Source organism: Caretta caretta, chromosome 3 (assembly GCF_965140235.1).
Source record: "Caretta caretta isolate rCarCar2 chromosome 3, rCarCar1.hap1, whole genome shotgun sequence".
In the NCBI taxonomy this organism is placed as follows: domain Eukaryota; kingdom Metazoa; phylum Chordata; order Testudines; family Cheloniidae; genus Caretta; species Caretta caretta.
In genome coordinates this window covers 210691163-210711363 of record NC_134208.1, presented here as the reverse complement: position 1 = coordinate 210711363, position 20201 = coordinate 210691163, and the positions used below count along the sequence as shown (strand labels likewise).

Sequence of the window (20201 nt, the reverse complement as noted above, 5' to 3'; positions counted from 1 at the left end):
TATTATTGTGAGGCTATCAGTACTAGAGACCAAGGATTTGAACACAAACCAGCTGGGCATTTTGATTGTTTTAATCAGTTTCCAATGCACAAGTGAGGAACACAGATTCACTACACAGATTAATATCCATACTTCATGCCAGCATGTTGAAACAATACACTAAATCTATTTGCATGTCCCATTAGAGGCTGATACGGAAGCAACTGGGATGCTCTAATTTCAAAACCTTCCACGTTCCTGCTCAGTACGAGCTGATCTGCAGTTCAAATATCCCAGTTTGTGGAACACAGACTATGAAATGTGAGTAATGCATTGACAATCCAGCAAGTACTCCGCCTAGTACAGATCAACACAAAACACAATGGAAGTAGATCAGCAGCTGCATGCAGATGAAGTACGGTACATTCTTTAGCAGAAGTAGCGTTGTATACTCAAGAAATTTGACAGCATTTAAAAATCCTAGAGCCACAAGGTGAGTGAGATAATGCTACACTGAGCTCTTCAGGTCTTCTCCAGCTCATGAGCCATTAAAAGCCCTTTTTCACCCATCTTGTCTCTCCACGATTCTCGGTCTAACATGGCTGCAACAACACTACAGTGAAAAATTGTTAAGTGGACTTAGGGGTTGATCTTTTTGATCATTTAAAGAAGGGACTGTACTTGATTTCAATGCACACCAAAAGTGTATCCCCTTCCTCGCTGGGAAGTGACGGGCTTAGTCCTTTTCTCTGCTCATGGGCATAGAGACGTAACACATCAATGGTCACAGCAAAGGCACGCCAGCCTGGACACAGTGACTTAATTTCAGGTGTGCTATTGCAGATGAGCTTTCCCAGCAATTCTGTATTTGGCAGTCAGCTCCTGGGCCCAGAGCCTCACCTGTACTGAGGTTCCTACTGACTGTGCTTTTCCTGGCTCCACTCGTAGGACTAAGGAAATGCACGGGGGGAGGCTTGGCGAGGACAATGCAGTTATCATATCAGATCGGGCTTGCTCTGGGTGAGCTGGGCCAAGGGAGACCATGCAGGAACCTGGCTCTTCCAGCAATAGGAGCTTCAAATTCCAGCAACGCATGGGCTGTGATGGAGTCCAGCTGCAGCTGATAACATACATGGAGCCTAATACTCGGGTCCTTCCCTGGGCTGTGGAGGCCCCTTGCTGTAGAGCCCATCCATACTGTTCCAGGCCTTTTCCCCTATTGGACAACAGGGGCAGCTGCTAAGAGCACTGGGGCTGTCATGGTCCCTGTAGCAGGGGGTTGCTGCCTGCCAGGCTGTCCTGACCCTGCCTTATAGCTCTGAGCAGACTGAAGGGCTTTGGGGGAAGTGACTTGCCTGCTAGCTGATGGTCCCAGCTTTGGACCTCTTTCCTTGATGGAGGTGGTCTGGTTGGTAGCCAATGCCCCAGGGTGGGCGATGGCTTGTTCTGGGCATAGGTCACAGAGACAGTTGGGCTTGGGTGGGGTAGAAAAGGGGATGCAGCAGTTCTGTGCAGGAACAGGTCAGCGTGGCCAGCGAGGGCCCTTGGCCAGCACAGTAACTGCAGGGCCCTTGGCCAGAGGGAAAGTGACAGTGTCTTTGTCCCTTACTGCGGGGCCAACAACTGCACCAACAACAAAAATGGATCTTGGGTTCAGGCAGGGCTTGGGAAGCCGGGGGAAGTGCTAAGCTGATGGGTTCCTCTTCGCCCTGTGCCTGTGGCCACATGCCTCAGAAGCCATCCAGCCCCGCCATGCTATCTCACAAGCACAGCGTTTACAGGCTGGTGCTTGCAAGTATTTCTTCAGAGACCAGTAAGCCCTTCGGCCAGCATGGGCCTTGTAGGCGTTACAAAGTGGAAACAGGAGCGCAATCCAGGCCCAGCCACAAACTGCTTGATGAAAGCTAATACAATCTCACATGCCTTCATAGCAGCTCTACAGACACCACTTGGAGCAAGATAGTGCCTTAGACCAGGATCTATAACAGCTCCAGGGGGCACCTCCATATTTAATTGCTGTCTGCAAGCTGCTTTTTAATTCAAATGAGGTGCAGTCTTTGGTAAGGAAAGCAGGTGGTTTCAATCTTGGCTGAAGTCCAGTAGCTGCCTCCTTTCAGCATGAAAAACACACCCCACCTGGGGCTGCTAGATGCAGAAACAACCATGAGGTTAGGGCTCAGGTGTGCTCCAAAAGCCCCCTGCTGTGCGCACACAGAGCCTGTCAGCTCCTTCTGCAAGTTTCCTACGGGGCAGTTTAAAAATAAATAAATCTCATTTCTTGATCATTAAAATGGGCCTGCTGGCTAGTGGAGTTTAATCCTCTTTCACCCCATGCAGCAAAACCAGACACTTGGCTAGAGTGGGGTCATTTACCTTTAAATAGGGAAAATGACCTGTGTTGGTTCCACTCCTGCTTCACCTAACCAGTGTCCCAGCGCTGACTGTGGCTAGAAGGTGTAAGAACCCAGGTGAGGCTCCTAGCAACGACTGGTGGGGTAGGAGGCGTGGGCAGGTTCAGACCATGCTGGCAGATCATCTGAGCAGGGTGTTCAGTGATCACCCCCTCTATAGAGATTAGAGCAGCCTTTCTACGGAAGGGGAAAACAAGAATTTCACTAAGTGCTTGGCCTAGCATGGGATGTATCTTCAGGAAGTCTAGGCAGCCATTAGCTCACTCAACACGGTACAGGACATGCAAGTTGGTTAACTGAGTAACAGACAGAATGGCCTTAGTTCTAACCAGGTTTCCTGCTGCTCCTTTTGTTTTACCTGTTTTCACACACAAGGCTTTGGCCAACATCTCTCCTCTCTGCTCTTATTAAAAGCACCCGCCTCTTCTCCCTGGCAAATGCCCTATTTTATAGATTCCAGACCCTCAACTGGTGTTAAGTTCATCTGTGCAAACATAGCTGGAAACCAGAAGCACCTTAAGCCTGGATCAACCAGACACACATTTAGTGCCAAGCTTAATCCCTGGGGATGTTAGGTGGGGGGATCTTCACAGCTGATGGCTCCACACCCCAGATTTCTCTGGCATACTCGGTGATCGTCCTGTCACTGGAAAACTTCCCTGAGGAAGCGATGTTCTTGATGACCTTCTTAGTCCACTCTCTTGGCTTCTGTAATGAAGATGAAAAGGCAACATGAAACCGCATGGGTTACAGCTTTTGGAGTGTGACTTGGAGCGAGCTGCTTCTGGGCTGTTCCCTCCCAGTCACTCTGCTCCCGGTTGGAACAACAGCCCTGTACAGACTGCCCCGCTCGCTAGCATGGACGGGGTCAGAGTGTGGGGCAGGCAGCTTGTTCACGCTTTGCTTTGTGAAAACACAACCACATTCATTGCTGCTGCAGCAGGGTTCCTTACGCAACAGAACCGAGAGCCGGAAAAGCCGGACAGGTCATCTACTCTGGCGCCCGGCCAGTGCAGGTCTGTTCTCTTGTACATTTATTTACTAGCCTTTTGGCCAACATACTTCTAATATCCAGGGGATGGGGTCTCCACCACTTCCCCTGGAGCAGGACGGTGGCTGAGGACAGCTCTGCACTAGAAACTTTTACCCGTACTTTTTGCCAGAAGCTGGGAATGGGCGACAGGGGATGGGTCACTGGATGATTCCCTGTTCTGTTCATTCCCTCTGGGGCACCTGGCATTGGCCGCTGTCAGCAGACAGGACACTGGGCTGGACGGACCTTTGGTCTGACGCAGTCTGGCCGTTCTTATGTGCAACAAGTTTCGGTGACACTTCTAAGACGGCAAAAGCCCCAGTGCAGATGTAGTTATATCAGCACGGACGGACGTGGCTGGGCTGGTTATTTCACTTGCTGAGCCAGTGTGAGCTCTACTGCCACAAGCTGTCTCTGTCCTAGGAGGGGTTGCCAGCAGGGCTATGCCGGTTTAGCTTTGCCAGCAAACCCATGAGTGGAGCTGAGGCCTTCGCGTTCACTGTCGGTGTTGCTGACCATCCAGCCGCTTGCTGCAGTGCGTGGTTCTCTTACCCTGTACAGTTGGTCAACGTGGCCTTGACACTCCATGTAGGCCTGGTAGTCAGCAAACACTTTAAATCTGAAACCAGAGCAGAGGAGAGTGAGATGCGGAACTCAAGCCTGAGTCAGCTGCTCAGGTCAGTGCGAAGGATCGGGGACGATCAGGAAATGTGCTGCTGGGTTTCTCCAGCATTAGGAACCGACACAGCCCTGAGCTGCTGAAGGAGCCTACGTGGCTATCGCAGACTGAAGGAAACTGGTGCTGTCTGCTCATAACCCAGTCCGTGCCCTGTTTCTTGGCTCTCGTTTCCCCCGTGCATCTGTGAGTGGCAGGGAGATGAATCCATGGTGTTAGCCTGGTACTGGCGCTCCCCGCTCCCCTGCAGAAGCCCCAGGTCCGGGGTGGGGAAGCGGGGTAGAGGGCTGCAGGCCCAGCGGGGCCCCTGGAGCGAGTTACTGCACGTTGGCACCGGGGAGGGATTCCGAGGGCAGCACCGTGTCATGGCTGCAGGGGTGGTGATGCCAGGCAGGGAGGCAGAGATCCTCCGCAGCAGCGGCTCTTGTCTTTAGAGAATCGCTAGGAATCCAGGGCTGCCCCCCTGCTCTCTTCCAGGGTGGGGGGACCAGCCCCCCCCGCAAGCCACCCCTGCTGGAAGGAAGAGAAGGAAGCTGGCTTGACATTCACGGCGTTTTACCCTCCCCGGGGCAGCAGTACCCCAGGCACAGGAGGGTGGGGCCCTGGCCCAAACGTGGGAAGGAGCCTGGCCCGCAGCCCCAGGGTTACAAGCGCAGGGAAGGCCCCAGTCACTCACTGCGGGCCGGCTGTGTCCGCACGAGGAGAAGGGAACCAGTGGGTGAGACCGACGTGCACTGGGACGGGCGTTACGCCTGCTGTGACAGCTGCACACTAGCCCTGGGTACAAGGGCCAGCCGCTGCCCTGGGCTGGGAGTCCACGGCCAGAGCACGGGTGCAGCGTGAAGTCCAGCCCACTCGGCTCCGTGAATGGGGCCATCATGGGAAGGGGGCTTTCACACAGGGGCAGGTTGGACCTGGTCCGACGTCCTTAACTGGACTCCAGCTTCCATGGCCACCCGACCACATCTCCCCAGGCTGGAGATGGAAGGGGAATATTGCACCAGAGGCTCACAGGGGCTTCCATACCGGATTGGAACGAAGGACCAAGTTCACTGGCTCCTACCTGTCGTGGTTCATCAACATATTGACGACATCCCGGAAGCAGCCAGGGTCTCTAGGCGAGAAGAAGCCGCTGCTGAGCTGGTCGATGGCTTGTCTCAGCTCCGGAATGCGCTCGTAGTATTCCCTAGCATTGTACCTACGCAGGAGAGACGTGCACGCTGCAGCCGGCTCTGTACGGCTTGGGCACACCCAGCAATAAGAGCCACGTTCTCGTGGCAGTGAAAGGTTAGCGCCTTCCCCCGGCAACAGCTTTCAGGGGAGTACCAGTGTTTGCACCCAGCGCCGCGGGTCGCTGACTGCCCTCGGCTTGCCAAGGCAGCGAAGTGACCGAGGAGCCGAGGCCCCATTTCCAAAAGGGGCTTTTCGACCAGGGCTCTGCTAGCAGCTTGCTGGGATAGCGGCAGTGGTGGTAAGCAGGGATTTTTTTAATCCTATTTTGATACCAGAAAAAGACTTGTCCTTTTGCCAGGCTGGCTTATTTTGTTTGGGGGACCTGGGCTGAACTGTACCAGCCCAAGGCCCCAGTCGCTGGTCCGAGCTGCATTGGCACAAGCTGTGTGCACAGGAGGGGGGTTTGTCAGCGTAGCGCTACCAGCAAGCACCTGCTAGTGCAGGCCAAGCCTGAAGGATTTAGGAGCCGAAGGACCATTTTTCAGTGGTACTTCAGCACTCAGAGAGGCTCTCAGTGTGGCTTTTAAAAGTGCCTGAGCATCTAACCCCCCTTGGTTTCAGTGGGAGTTGGGTGTGTCAAAAGTCCTACTAGGTACCATCTTTAGGTGCCTAAATCCCTTTGACACATCTGGCCCAAAGTGCTGAGGTCGCGTCTGACCAGGGGATGCAGGTGCTCTTTGGAGTGTCACCATGTGTCCACACTGGCCTTTTCCTCAATGCCCTGCGCTGATGATGCACTGGGGCGGGCTCCTCCACGGCGTGCTGATGCCACCAGGCTGCGAGCCCTGGGCCCTATCCTCGAGTTCAGCTGGAGCAGGGTTTAGAGGCGGGGACCTGTCTCCGTTCATGCGTCCAGGCTTCCTCCCACTGGCGGGGTTGCAAGGGTGGGAGTTTAACAGCTACTTAAGCAGACCTGGTCTCTCTGCCATTCCAGCCCCTCTGCGGCGGGGCAGGACACGGGACCAATGTTCCCTCTAATTTTTGACAGGCCATGTGCGCTAAAAATGTCTTCTGTGCGCATTTTTGTGTGCGTGGGGTTTAGGATCTGCATGCACGCGCACAGCTTAGAAGGAACAGTGCACGGGACGCGGTTCTGGCCCGGACCTGCTGGATTCCGTGACGCAAGGGGACTGCGTGTGGAGCTGGGTGGGGGGTTGGTTTGATTTTTTTTTTAACACATCAGAGATGAAAACTGATGCTACAGCCCCGATCCGCTGCAGCCACGTACCCCAGCGGCCACTGCTGCTTCCCAGGAGCGGGGCTCATTCCCCAGCGCTACGCAGGGGTGGGGGACGTCTCACCCAGCAACCTCTGCTAGTTGCTCCTTGGCATGGCTTGGCATGGCTACCCAATGCAGCAGACGCATGACGGTCAGTGCCCTAGACCAGGCCCTAGCGCCCCTCCAACCTGTGCCAGGGCCATGAGCAACGCTCCACGAGTCCCTGGCTCTGAATCCAACCAGAGCGACCTGCTCCTGGCAGCTATTCCTGCTCCACTCCTGTAACGCTGACTCGGACCCAGACCCGTCTCCTTCCCACACACGGCTGCACCTATCTCGCCCTCTCCCCTTTCCACACAACAGCTCGCGTCTTTCCCCCAGCTCCCACTCCGGCCCACGGCCAGCTTGCCCTGGAACGCCTGGGGCAATGGGGGAAGGGGGGGGCTAAGGACGTTCTGGCAGGGGGCAGCCTGGGTCGCCCGCGAGGCTGTTCTACAAACCCTCGCTTGTCTAATGCCTCCACGTCCTCCACCCGCATGCCGAAGATGAACAGATTCTCCTCGCCAGCTTCCTCCGCCATCTCCACGTTGGCCCCGTCCATGGTCCCGATGGTGAGGGCCCCGTTCAGCATGAACTTCATGTTCCCCGTGCCTGAGGCCTCGGTGCCAGCCGTGGAGATCTGCTGGGACAGATCGGCCGCGGGAATCACTGCGGGTGGGGGGAAGGAGGCAGTTAACAGGCCGCTGTTCTTTACCCCTTGTCCCAGCTCTTACAGGGGCCAGCCCGCGGGGGCGGGCCGGGGCTGTTGGGGCCAGCTGGCTAACAGCCCTGTGCAGCTCTCTGCCCCGCGGAGCCAGACAGGGACAGGCCCCTCCCTCCAGTACAGGGATTGAACAGCAGTGTGGGGCCAGCACCGCGGCTCCTACGCACCCCTGCCCTGCTGCTGGCTCGCAGCTCCTGGGGCCTGCCCAGTCCCCAGCGGCTCCGCTGGCCCCGTGGGCGGATACAACGCAGGGTGCTCAAGCTCAGGGCACCAGCTAGGTGCAGAGCCGGCCAGGACCTGGGGGAGAGGGGCACAAAGTCACCTCTGCAGCCCAGACCCAAAGCTCCACAGCCGAGGGGCTGGGCCGACATCTGCAGTCAGGCTCTCCCAGGCACTCAGCACACACCCCCATCCTCACCCCGCTCCCAGGAGCCACTGTCACCAGCCAGGAGCACTGCACCCCTGGCCGGAGCGCCACTGACAACCCCTTCCTGGAGCAAGTCTCTTCCCAACCGGCACCAGGAAACCAGGATCCAGCCTGGTCCTTCCCCACAGGAGCCTGGGGTGAAGTGCAAGTGGAAAATCACGTGGCTGGTGATGGCTGGGGAGGTGAATCCACGGCTGGGCACCCGAGGACAGGCAGCCGGCTGTGTCAGAACAGGAGACCCCAGAGCAGCGCTATACATGGGCGCACGTTCCTGGTTCAGGGCTGCCTGACCCGAGGGTTAAGGGAGCCGGGACATTCAAACGCAGGGCGAGTTTCCATGACAACGCACAGCCAGAGCTCCAGGCCCCTTTGAACGCATCAGGTCTCCGACACACGTCTCTGGTTCGCCCAGGATGGGGAGCACTCAAATATCACCCTCGGGGCTGTTCTCAGCTGGATCTCACTCCTCGCGTTTACGTGAGCGGACACATCGGAAGAGCGAAGAGCTACAGGGGCTGCACCCTCGTGGCGAGGTCTCTTCTGCCCGTGCAGCTTCTCTGGTACTTATGGCTGGAGCACCCCACGCTTTGCAATCCCACAGCAGGGAATGCTGGGAAAGCTCCAAAGGGAGGTTTCTATGGAGACCCATAACCTGTGCCCTGCTCTGGCCAGATCCACCCCGCCCCACAGTCTGCTCCCGCATTTCCCTTGCTGCGTTTGCTATTGCCAAATACACAGAGTTCCCTTATCCCCATTTCTCAGTCTGACCCTTAATCCCAGCACTGCCCCTAGTGAAAGCGGTTCCTGGTTTCCCTTACGAACGGCCCGGACGCCACCAACTCACAGCATCCATGCAGTCCACGCCCTTTGCTGTCTTACCTTTCTCAGCAAAGGACACCCTGTAGTTCTCCAAGAAGATGACTTTCAGTCGATCTCCTATATAGGGATCGTTATTGACGATGTCCCCGATGGACGTGATCAGTTTGATAATCATTTTGGCCATGTGGTAGCCGGGAGCTGCCTGCAGAGGGGGACAGAGACACAGAAAAAGTTAAATAAAGAAATACACAGTAAGGCGAAAAGAAGGGACTCCCAGGGGGACTGGACCAGTGTGTACAGTGGGGGGTGCTGAGAGCCACTGAACCAAACTGTAAGCCCTGGATAGGATGGAAACCGCTGCAAGCCAGGGCGTGTGGCAGCCCCCCAGACTGCTAGTTCCAGTCCAAGTGGATGTTGCCAAGATGAACAGCCTAGGCCAGGGGTTCCTGAGATGGCAGGCGTGAGCTTGAGCCGTTCTCTTCAAACGGTCTTTCAACAGGGTGGTGCAAGACCAAGAGAGTTTGGGAGCCCGGGTCGTATGCTATTCCTAGGGGCAGGGCAGTGAAAATTCTTACTTTGGTTCAAGAGGCCGGGGCCCTGCGGGCTTACACGGGGCACAAGGCTTACAAATGGTTTTAAACCGATGTGCTGAGGCCTGTGTACTCCGCGAGAAGCGGGCACCGCAAGTGGCTGCTGCAGAGGAGCTGCGATCGCTCCCGCCGAAGAGAAGGCGACTACGGAACGGCAGCCGGCTCCAGGAGCGGGGCTGAGCAGAGGCAGAAGAAAGGCGCTTTCAAACCAAGCATCCGCTCTGGCGCCGGTGCTGGAACACAGGGCGCACGGGACTGCAGCAAGACGATACGGCCGCGCTGGAGTGAAGAGCCAAAGCCCACCGGAGTCCTGCAAAGACCCCCACTGGTGGCCACAGCCTGTGATTCTTCGTCCCCAGGCCAAACCCTTCCCCAGGTGGTTTGAGTCTCTCAGCCACTGGGCTCCCTCGGCCAGGCCTCTGCCTCCACCTTCGTGCTCTCCCTCGGTGTCTGTGCAGTGGAGAACGGGGGGCAGGGAGGGGGGGGGCGCCGGTCTTTACAGACCGGAAGCCATAAGGCCAGTAATACATGCGCTCTCCAGCAGAAGGCAGAGGTATGCACCCAGTTCAGCGTATTAAACGGTGCTCAAAAGGAAGAGTTAATGGAACGTCTCACCTTTCCTCCAATCATGACAGTCCTTGGCACGAAGGACTTTGATGGGTCTTTTCTCATGCCTGAAAGATTCAGAGGATAAAATTAGAGTAATGCAGGGTAACGGTGCAGAGTAACAAAGAGATGATGCTATTTGGCTGCAGTAGCGGTTGGAGGCACCGGTCATGAACAGGACCCCGTCGCGCCAGGTGCTGTACAAATACAGAACACGTGGTCACTGCCTTAAGGACTTTATACTCTAAGTAAACATAACTATAGACACCAGATCTGCATCTGCTTCTGTGCTAAACCTTCCAGTCATGGCCACCTCAGAGCACCATCAGCATTTCCGTGAAGACACAAGAATTGACATTGACCATCCGTTCCCGGAGCAGAAATTGGGCTCTGGTATTTCTGGAACACAGCGTGACCATGGGGTTATACAGCCCACGTTAACCAACAGTAACTGGGGTCTTTGGAAGTTAGGAAACCCATTTGCACTGAAAATACATATTTAGGAACCAAACATTGCTTGGGAAAGGACCAACAACAAGGCCAGAGGGGCAGAACTTTGCGAGACAAACCCAGTCCCCCCCCCCACTGCCCCTAGACTGGCGCCTGGGGGCACAGCCCTCCTTCCTGCACCCAAAGGGCCCTCTGGTCCCAGTGAGCCACGCAGCTGCGCGGAGAGGTGGGAGTGAGAACCCAGCTCACGGTTGTAGAGGGTGATGATGTGCAGGCAGTTGAGGAGCTGCCTCTTGTACTCGTGAATCCTCTTCACGTGCACGTCAAACATGGAGGACGGGTTGATTTTCACCTTGTACTTCTCCTCCAAGTAGGCAGAGAACTTGAGCTTGTTCTCCTGGGAAAGAAAGTGGGGAGACAGCTGAGTACCTGTCTGACAGCTCGTCTGTAACGGTGCAGCCGGCTGGAAAACAAGAGCTCCTCTGGCAGATTCTCTCTCTGGCCAGTGAATATTTACCAAGTCCCTGCTCTGTCTGATTCACAGCAGAGCCTCGAACCTGGGTTTTCCTAGGTGAGAGCCTCATCACTGGATTGCTGGCAATGCTGGGGTGGGTTTCTCTCTCTCTCTGTCACAGTTCCTTCCTGGATCTGTGGGTCGTTCTCAACAAAAGTTCCACTGAAACGGACACACTTCCAGGAACAGTTTTGGTTTTCATGAATCGCCATTTTCTGACAAAAAACATTCTGCTGAAAAATTCCTGACCAGCTCCAGTCACGAGTGCTCAGCGCCGTGGGTGGGGAGTGAGTGGTGAACTTCCACCCACCCAGGGATTCGTAGGATGGGCGTCTTCTACCTGCACACCAGACACCTGCCTCCAAAGCTAATGCCACGGATTGCTCGACAAAGGTGCAAATACACGCTGTGTGCACGTGTTTGGAAATGCATGAGGAAATCCCTCTTCCTCACAGCTTGAAGCACCTCCGGGAACCTCTGGGATGGGCGGATGGCTGCCTGAAGCAAGGACTGCACAGGGAGGTAGATTGGGAACTGCTAAGGCAGTGCAAGAACAAGGGGACAGTCACTGAAATAGAAAGATCCCAAATTTCAAACTGATCACTGGAAATACCTCTTCGCACAGCGTACAATTAGCGTGTGGAATTCACTGCCACAAGGTATCATGGACGCCCTGAGCTTAGCAGTATTAAAAAGGGATCATTTATACAGATAACAAGAGTCACACGAGTAAGGGTCAAAAAACCAAGAGTTTTGGAAGGGCTATAAACCTTCATGCTCCAGGGCACAAACCAACACCCAGCTGACGGGGGTCAGGAGGAAACTTTCCCTGGGGTCACATTATCCCATAACTGCTGGGCTTTCTTGCTCCTTCCTCCGGAGAAGCTGGGAAAGGCCACTGTCAAAGACAGGATGGTGGGCAAGATGGTCTGCTCCAGTCTGGCAGTTCCCAAGTTCCTGCCCAGCCAGCTGTGGAAAGGTGGGGCCAGATGGAAGATGGAATGAGGATAAGAAAAGAAGAAAACAAGAGCATGAGAAAGGCGGGGGGGGGGGGAGGGAGTAAGAAGATAGAAATGGGAGGAGCATTTCACTACCAATGGGGCACAGCCAGACATCAAGAAATGGGGACAAATCCAAAGCGGCCTGTTGCCTCCAGCATGAATCTCTTTGGTGCTGCAGCTCTCTCGGGTCCTCTCTCTGGTCCTCTCGGTCAGGTCTCTTATATTAGAGCTGGTCAGGAATCTTCCATCGATGTTTTTTGCTGGAAAAGGTGGTTGCAGCAAAACTAACGTTTCCCGTTAGAAAATGTTGATTGTGCCAAAATGTCTCGATTTTCCGTTTGGAAAATCAAATTAAAACATTTCCTGCTGGTTCAGCATTAATTTGTGTCCGCCTGAGCCATCGTGGTTCAGGTACATCAAACCCCATCTCCCCTATGGGTTAGGCTCCTTGGCCAGACTACATCTCCCATGATGCACCAAGATGTCCGTTCTGACTGAGCTGCCACATTGCATCATGGGAGTACCATGAACACCATGCATCATGGGAGATGTAGTGGCCGTGGAGCCCGGCCCATAGGATGAATGGGCATGAGGTACCCAAACTACAGCTCCCAGGAGGCGATGAAGCAGCTTGGGCAGGTACAGGGTAATGCTGCGCTGCCCTGAATCAAAGTGTTTCAAAGTTTCCCCATCAAAATTTTTCAGAACTTCTCATTCTGGAACGAGTTTTGGTATTTCAACTTTTCAACCTGAGTCGGACAAAAAATGGACAATCCTGCACGGTCAGGGGAATGAGCGAGACCAACTAATAAGTATTTTCCATCTTGAGATTCTATGGGCCCAATTCTCTGCCAGGTAAAACACCACGGATGTCAACAGAGTGCACCAATTGCCCCAGCAGAATTTTCAGCCTGAGAACTAGGCTGTGACTAGTTGCCCCGATGTCCACGTTACCTGTTTGACTTTGGCCACATCCCTGATAAACACCTCGTCAGTGACAAAATCCAGTAACTTCTTCAGCTGGCTCAGATCGGTTACAAAATCTTCTCCGATTTTCTGAGGAAATAAAACCGGAGATGAATGTCCTTTGCTAGATGACTGACTTGCTGCAGAATTTCACTTCCCTGCTAGAAGTGCCTCAGTCCTGACTGGGAAAGAAAAAAGAAAAGAAAAAAGCCAGGCGTGGCAAAAATATGGCAGCAATTATTGTGGCTGGGTTATTACTATGCATTGTTTTAGAGTTCAAATGTACTGGGAATAAATGATTGGTACAAAAACATTTCAGTCTATCACACAATTCTACAGCACTCCCATACAGCTAAGCAAAGAACGGCCGTATGTGCTGGGAATTACTTCCAGCTCGAATATCTGATGGACAGAGTACTTGCAGTGTATTATCAGCCACTAGATGTCTTAGTGTGCTGTATGGAGTTCTTGGCAAGGTGTGGTCCTGGTAAACAAAGGAGACAAAGCTGGAACTCAAGCTGTGTGGGAGCCGGTTTGTGAGAGTGGCTGTACATATTTTCTTTAGTGCATGCCCCATTTAAGACAGACTGTCATTCCATATATCATGACATCAAGGGAGGTGATTCTGTTCTGAGAATCTACCCTCAGCCCATGGGAAGATGGAGCCAAAGGTGTGCAGTTCTTTGATTAACTCCTGATGGCTGATTTTAAAGCTCAGCCATCAATGCATGTGTGTGTCAGAGGCTCAAGAAGTGAGACAGCTGCCCCTCTAGACTTGCCTGGAGCTACGTGGATTGACACCTGCTGAAGATCTGGCCCCCTGTTTGTTTACATTGCTCTGAAGACTATTTTGTGGCCAAACACTAGGATTAAGTAGCTCCTGTTCGAGTGGCTCACCTCAGCAATTACACTTGCTAGTCCTGGGTTGCACAGCAGGAGCCAACGCCTCGGAGTGATGCCATTCGTCTTGTTCTGGAACTTCTCTGGTTCCATCTCATAGAAATCTTTGAATCTGAAATGCATGGGCAGTAGGGGAGACACTGAACAGGTCCATTCCCAGCAGAGTTTTATCAAACTGTAACCTCGGATGCTCCTGACTCTATTTACAACTCCAGCTAAAATCTTTCTGCTGACATCAGTTGGACCTGTACTAGGCCCTTACCTGTGCTCCAAGCTGCTGAAACTGCAATTCCTCACCTAGGCTCTGAATCTACCCAAAGTCTGCTTCTCTCTCTTGCAGAAGTCCCTGATCTACGGTCCCCTCCATCACCATGATGTAAGTGCATGCGTCCTTCCTTTTTAGGAGCAAGTGGTGGGAAAGGGGGAATTACAGCAGGGTTTGCAAGGGTGTACTTAGATTTTCAGAAAGCCTTTGACAAGGTCCCTCACCAAAGGCTCTTAAGCAAAGTCAGCTGTCATGGGATAAGAGGGAAGGTCCTCTCATGGATCAGTAACTGGTTAAAAGATAGGATACAAAGGGTGGGAATAAATGGTCAGTTTTCAGAATGGAGAGAGGTAAATAGTGGTGTCCCCCAGGGGTCTGTTCTGGGACCAGTCCTATTCAACATATTCATAAATGTTCTGGAAAAAGGGGTAAACAGCGAGGTGGCAAAATTTGCAGATGTTACAAAACTACTCAAGATAGTTAAGTCGCAGGCAGACTGCGAAGAGCTACAAAAGACTCTCTCAAAACTGGGTGACTGGGCAACAAAATGGAGGATGAAATTCAGTGTTGATAAATGCAAAGTAATGCATATTGGAAAACATCATCTCAACTATACATATAAAATGATGGGGGCTAAATTAGCTGTTACCTCTCAAAAACAAAAAGATCTTGGGAGTCATTGTGGATAGTTCTCTGAAAACATCCACTCAGTGTGCAGCAGCAGTCAAAAAAGTGAACAGAATCCTGGGAATCATTAAGAAAAAGGATAGACAAGACAGAAAATATCATATTGCCTCTCTATAAATCCATGGTACACCCACAGCTTGAATACTGTGTGCAGATGTGGTCGTCCCATCTTTAAAAAGATATATTGAATTGGAAAAGGTACAGAAAAGGGCAACAAAAACGATTAGGGGTATGGAACAGGAGAGATTAATAAGATGGGGACTTTTCAGCTTGGAATAGAGACGACAAAGGGGATATGATTGAGGTCTATAAAATCATGACTGGTGTGGAGAAAGTAAATAAGGAAGGGTTATTTACTCCTTCTCACAACACAAGAACTAGGGGTCACCAAATGAAATTAATAGGCAGCAGGTTTAAAACAAACAAAAGAAAGTATTTTTTCATACAACATACAATCAACCTGTGGAACTCCTTGCCAGAGGATGTTGTGAAGGCCAAGACTATAACAGGGTTCAAAAAAGGATTAGATAAGTTTATGGAGGATAGATCCATCAATGGCTGTTAGCTAGGATGGATAGGAATGGTGTCTCTAACCTCTGTTTGCTAGGAATGGATCACTTGATGATTACCTGGTCATTCCCTCTGGGGCACCTGGCATTGGCCACTGTCAGAAGACAGGATACTGGGCTAGAAGGACCTTTGGTCTGACCCAGTGTGGCTGTTCTTATGTAACAGAAAGCTTTGTATGGCCTGCAGAGTCGAGTACTGGTGGCGTGAGGAGGAAAGAACCCAGCTTGACTCTCAGCTTCCAGGCTAAGTTTACAGGGCTGGGCGGTGAGGAAAAGCAGCCTGCTCTGAATGGGAGGCTGCTCTGTGGGTGAGTCACTCACACGGAATTCTTCACGATTTCGGAGTGAATCCTGGCCACCCCATTGACGGCGTGGGAGCCGATCACGCAGAGGTGGGCCATGTTAATCCTCTTGCAGTCCCCTTCCTCGATCACGGACATCCTACGCAGACGGTCTAGGTCTCCAGGGTAGATGGCGGCCACATGCTGCCAGGACACACACACAGAAATGTCAGCAGCGCAGCCTTAAAATGCAGACACGGGGCTAGACTGTCACTGGGGCTGCGCCCAGCCTGGGGGGGTCAAAGCCCTCCTTACGCTGCTGGGGGGAGGCTACTCGGGGTACACCCCCCGAAAAGGGGGTGCTGCAGCTCTGCCACTCCCCCAGTGCCAGTGAGGAGCAAAGGGGGGGTGACAAGAGCAATGGGGGGCAGGGAGGTACTGTGCCTTGGAGCAGGAGTGGGTCACAGTGCCCCCAGGGCTGCTCCTGGGCTGGTGCACCCCACACATTCACATTTTTAGCGGGTATTTTCAAAGGCAGACGGGGCACCAAGGACCCAGGGGGGCCTTTACCAGCCACTCCCTTCCTGGTGGTGACAGGGACCAGCCGGGCAGCGCTGGAGGCTGATCGCCGCTATCTATCCACAGCGTCCCGAACCGCCCTGTACGGGGCAGCCACGGGGGGAGACGGCAGAGCCACGGCCCGTCGGGGAGCGGCAGCTCAGAGCGACAGTGATTCTGAGCTGCAAACGCTCGTCCGTGGGCAGCACGCCGAGAGCAGCAGATCCACGTCCCACAGGCCAGGCCTGGGCCGTGGGACCTGGACGAGACGAGGTCCCTGTTAGCCGGGGCCAGCTCCTGTTCCCGAGCACGCGAGCCCCTCACATCCAGATGCCTTTGGTTGATGGTATAAATGATCTCCAGGTGGCGCGGCAGCAGCTTCTCGAACATGGAGACTGGCCAGCGCTCCAGGGCCTCAGGCAGCACGGTGTGGTTGGTGTAGGCGCAGGTTCGCTTTGTGACCTCCCAGGCCTGCGGGGGGGACAAACACGCTCACATCAAACGCCTCAGAGGCTCGAGTCTGACTCACGTCATTACTGGGGGGTCTGGGTGAAATTCAACAACAGGGTCAGACTAGGAGCCCCCGCAGGCGCTGGGCTGGCTGGTCCACGTCCTCAGGGTCTAACTGATCGCCACACGTGGGGTGGGGAAGGAATCTTCCCTCCAGGTCACCTCAGTCCCTCCTGTTCCCTGCCCAGGGCACATGATTGTCTATCTGCTGCGGGCTGCAATACCCTGCGGAGTTCGGTTGTCGGGTTGTGCTAGAGGCCGTCCGACTAGCTCATGGGCTGGTTCCTTCTGGCCTTAAACTGTGTCAAATTGTGACCACATCTCAGAGCAGAGGGTGGCACTGCCCAGAGACAGGGAACGTCTCTCTCTCTCTCTCACACACACACAGCCGATATCTCTAACCGCGCTGCCCAGGAATGACCTTTCAGCGCTCAGACCAGCTCGGTGGGGCCGACTCGCAGGCCGACGACGTTTTTCCGTCAGAAAATGCTGACTCGTGGCCCTGCTAACAGGCAGGGGTTGGCTCTGATGAAGCCCCTGGTCCCAAACATTTCTAAGAAAAAGCATGTGGACGCTGTTGAAAGGTCCCGTTTTAACCGCCTCAAACCCTAGATCAGGCTCGTATTTCAGTTCACAACCGTTTCCATTTTTTAGCTTAATTTATACTAAAAAAAGGTAAAAACCAGGATTTAAAAGGTCAAAATTGAAAGGGAACATTTCTGTTGGCTCAATCGGAATTTGCATTTATTTATTTTTGGTTCACAAAAATTTTCGAGATTTTGACTTTTCATCCCGACTTGGGACAGGAAAAGGGTGCTTCAGGTGAACGTGCGCACCCCTCGGACCCTTGATCGGAGGGTGGGCTCAGGCTGGAGCCTGGGATTGGGGATCTCACAAGCGAGCAGGGGCCCAGAGCCCGGGCTCCAGCCTCAGCATCTACACTGCAATTCTATAGCCCTGGTCAGCTGACACGGGCCAGCCGTGGGTGTTTTACTGCAGCGTAGACATACCCCAAGGCTCTTACAGAGTCCCCCGATAGGCCAGCGGCTCAGGCCCTCACCTGGGATTTGAGAGCCCCCGGTTCAAGTCTGCACTCCAATCAATGAATTTACTCTGAAGCCCACTAGCCCTGGGCCCTCCAGAAGCTCTGCCAGGCCTATCCAGTGCAGGCCAGCCCCACAGCTGCTATGAGAGCGGCCTTCCCTGCTTCTAGGTCGTTTTGCTTCTTCTCCATGAGATCTGTGCCGGCAGGGGGCACTTCCTGCCCAACAGGAGGGCAACCAGGACTCCAGTTACAGCAAAGAGCCTGTGTGTGGGGGGGTGGGGGAAACAGGACAGAAAGCAGACCCAGCTGTGGGGAGGGAAGGGAACAGTGTGGGAGAAGGGAGCGCAGTGGAAGTGGAGTGGGCAGGACAAAGCCCTGGCTGGGATGATTTAGTTGGGGTTGGTCCTGCTTTGAGCAGGGGATTGGACTAGATGACCTCCTGAGGTCCCTTCCCACCCTAATCTCCTATGATTCTATGGGAGATGGGGAGAGGGGAACAGCCCAGCACAACAAAAAGAGAGGTGGAGATCAGACAGCAGGAAGTCAGCAGGAGAAACTGCAGGGCAAGAAGCTCTTGGAGAAGGCACGGTCAAGAGGGACCCAGGCCGCTGTGGGCAGCTCCCCCACTCACTGCAGCTGCAGAGAGGAAGCAAGAGGCAGCAAAGACAGGAAGGCTTGAGAGGGAGAGTAAAGTCCCCACAGAGGAGGATGCACGACTGGGGAGAGGGTCAAAGTCAGGGTTAATTGAGGCTCTCCTGGGTCTGGCCAAGGCCACCCTCCTGCAAGAGCCGGCGAGGCAGGGTCTGAACACAGGCCCGGCCCAGCTCCACCCCTTCACACTCACCTTCTCCCACTCCATTTTCTCCACGTCCACTAGGATCCGCATGAGCTCCGGGATGGAAAGTGCTGGGTGAGTGTCGTTCAGCTGAATGGCGACCTGCAGCGGAGACATTCCCAGGTGAAAAGAAAAGGAGGACTTGTGGCACCTTAGAGACTAACCAATTTATTTGAGCATGAGCTTTCGTGAGCTACAGCTCACTTCCCACAAGTACTCCTTTTCTTTTTGCGAATACAGACTAACACGGCTGTTCCTCTGATTCCCAGGTGAGACCCACTCGCGGGGACATGCTCCTGTGCTCCCAGGCCGGGTCTACACGACACAGCTTTGCCGCAGAGCTATATCAGCTCTGAGTGTGGAACCTCCCCCCGCAAGATCGCTATGCCAGCAAAACGCTTGGTGTAGACACACCCACCCCGAAAGAGGAGTCTCTCTTTTGACATAGCTAATTTTGTTCGGGGAGGCGAGGTAGCTCCACCGACAGAACTCCGAGGTCTCCACGAGAGGTTCTGCCAGCAGAGCGATACCAGCCCACGCTCTGTAGAGCGGCCAATCCACCGGGCAGCGACCGAGCTGATTCAGCGTCCATGGCCATCGCCACCCGCCACGCACAAGGTCTCTGGGGCGGGATGGATGCCAAGGAATGCCTCTAGCGGAGCTGGCCAATGTTCTTCCAAAAATTCAAAGGAAAAAGGGGCACATTTTTCACAAGAAATGTTCACTCTTTTGAAAGTAGCTGTAGGGGCTGGAGTTCGACACCTAAATCCTTTGGCAACGTGGTCCTTAGTGCCTGCTTTCGAGGGATGTGATGGAGAGAGGTGGTATCAGCAGGGCCTGGGGCGGCAGCATCTGCCGGGTGCTCACCTTGTCTGGGAAGGTCTCAAAGCACGTCCTGACTGGGTCTCGGGAGCCGAAGTTGGAAGACTTGAAACGGCGAATGATGTCCTGCAGGGTGGCAGCTACCACGAAGTATTCCTGCTTCAGCCGCAGCTCCTTCCCTTCAAAGAACTAGACACACAAGGCCCAGCCATCAGCTTGGCTCTTGCTAGCACCCCGCTGCTGCAATGCACCCCGCTGCGGTTAACCACCACGTAGGTGCAGTGTGACCTGCTGGGGGGCCTGCGAGGTCAGTGGAAAGGCGCCCAACGCCTGCAGTGGGCTTTGGGTCAGGCCCTAGGTGACCCCGACTACTGCTCTGGCCCCCTTTAAATGTTCACTAGGCACAATGCACCCAAGGGGTGAGAAGGTGCATAGGGAAGGGGGTCACTCACATTGTCATTCGGATACAGGACTCGGGAGATGTTTTCTGCCAGGTTTCTATCCAACACAGCCTCGATATAATCGCCCACATTGACTGAGGAGAGAGACAGCACGCAGAGCCATACAGCCATTAGGACAACACACTTTTACCTTACTCCCTAACACGCGCATGCCTTGGCATGTGTTCTTCCCACAACTGGCAGGAGGGAAGGAGGAAGGGAGCTAGGACCTGATCCCACTCCCTCTGGAGCCAACATCCCTGCAGCTGAGATCAGAGCCCCGTGGTGCTAGGCACCACAACACAGCATGCCAGTCCCAGCCCCGAGGAGTTACAGACTCAGCAGATAAGACAAAGGGTGGGAGTTTAGAGCTGAGGAACTGAGGCACAGAGAGATCACGTCACTTAGCCGAGATCACACGGGGCATCAGTGGCAGAGCCTGGACCTCACAGAATCAGGGAAATAAGGGACCTCGAGAGATCACCAGTTCCAGCCCCCTGAGCTCAGGCAGGACCAAGTAAACCCTAAATCAGCCCTGACAGGGGTTTGTCCAGCTTGTTCTTAAAAACATCCAGTCACGGGGATCCCACAACCTCCCTGGA

General features: G+C 54.0%; 1 protein-coding gene across 2 annotated transcripts in view; it reads right to left on the bottom strand.

Annotated features, from left to right (window-relative positions):
• Positions 1 to 56: 56 nt before the first annotated feature.
• The window catches only part of PYGB (glycogen phosphorylase B), a 41967-nt gene continuing 21822 nt past the window's right edge, over positions 57 to 20201 (bottom strand). For both annotated transcript variants that reach the window (XM_048842256.2, XM_048842258.2), the window contains exons 7-20: positions 19612 to 19694; positions 19205 to 19348; positions 18347 to 18439; positions 16272 to 16418; positions 15430 to 15593; positions 13585 to 13699; positions 12676 to 12777; positions 10456 to 10603; positions 9766 to 9824; positions 8621 to 8762; positions 7052 to 7259; positions 5163 to 5297; positions 3976 to 4042; positions 57 to 3098 (exon numbers count right to left, since the gene is read on the bottom strand). In XM_048842256.2, coding sequence (XP_048698213.1) covers positions 2946 to 3098; positions 3976 to 4042; positions 5163 to 5297; positions 7052 to 7259; positions 8621 to 8762; positions 9766 to 9824; positions 10456 to 10603; positions 12676 to 12777; positions 13585 to 13699; positions 15430 to 15593; positions 16272 to 16418; positions 18347 to 18439; positions 19205 to 19348; positions 19612 to 19694 — 1760 coding nt within the window. In that variant the 3' untranslated portion in view covers positions 57 to 2945. The remainder of the gene's footprint in view (positions 3099 to 3975; positions 4043 to 5162; positions 5298 to 7051; positions 7260 to 8620; positions 8763 to 9765; positions 9825 to 10455; positions 10604 to 12675; positions 12778 to 13584; positions 13700 to 15429; positions 15594 to 16271; positions 16419 to 18346; positions 18440 to 19204; positions 19349 to 19611; positions 19695 to 20201) is intronic.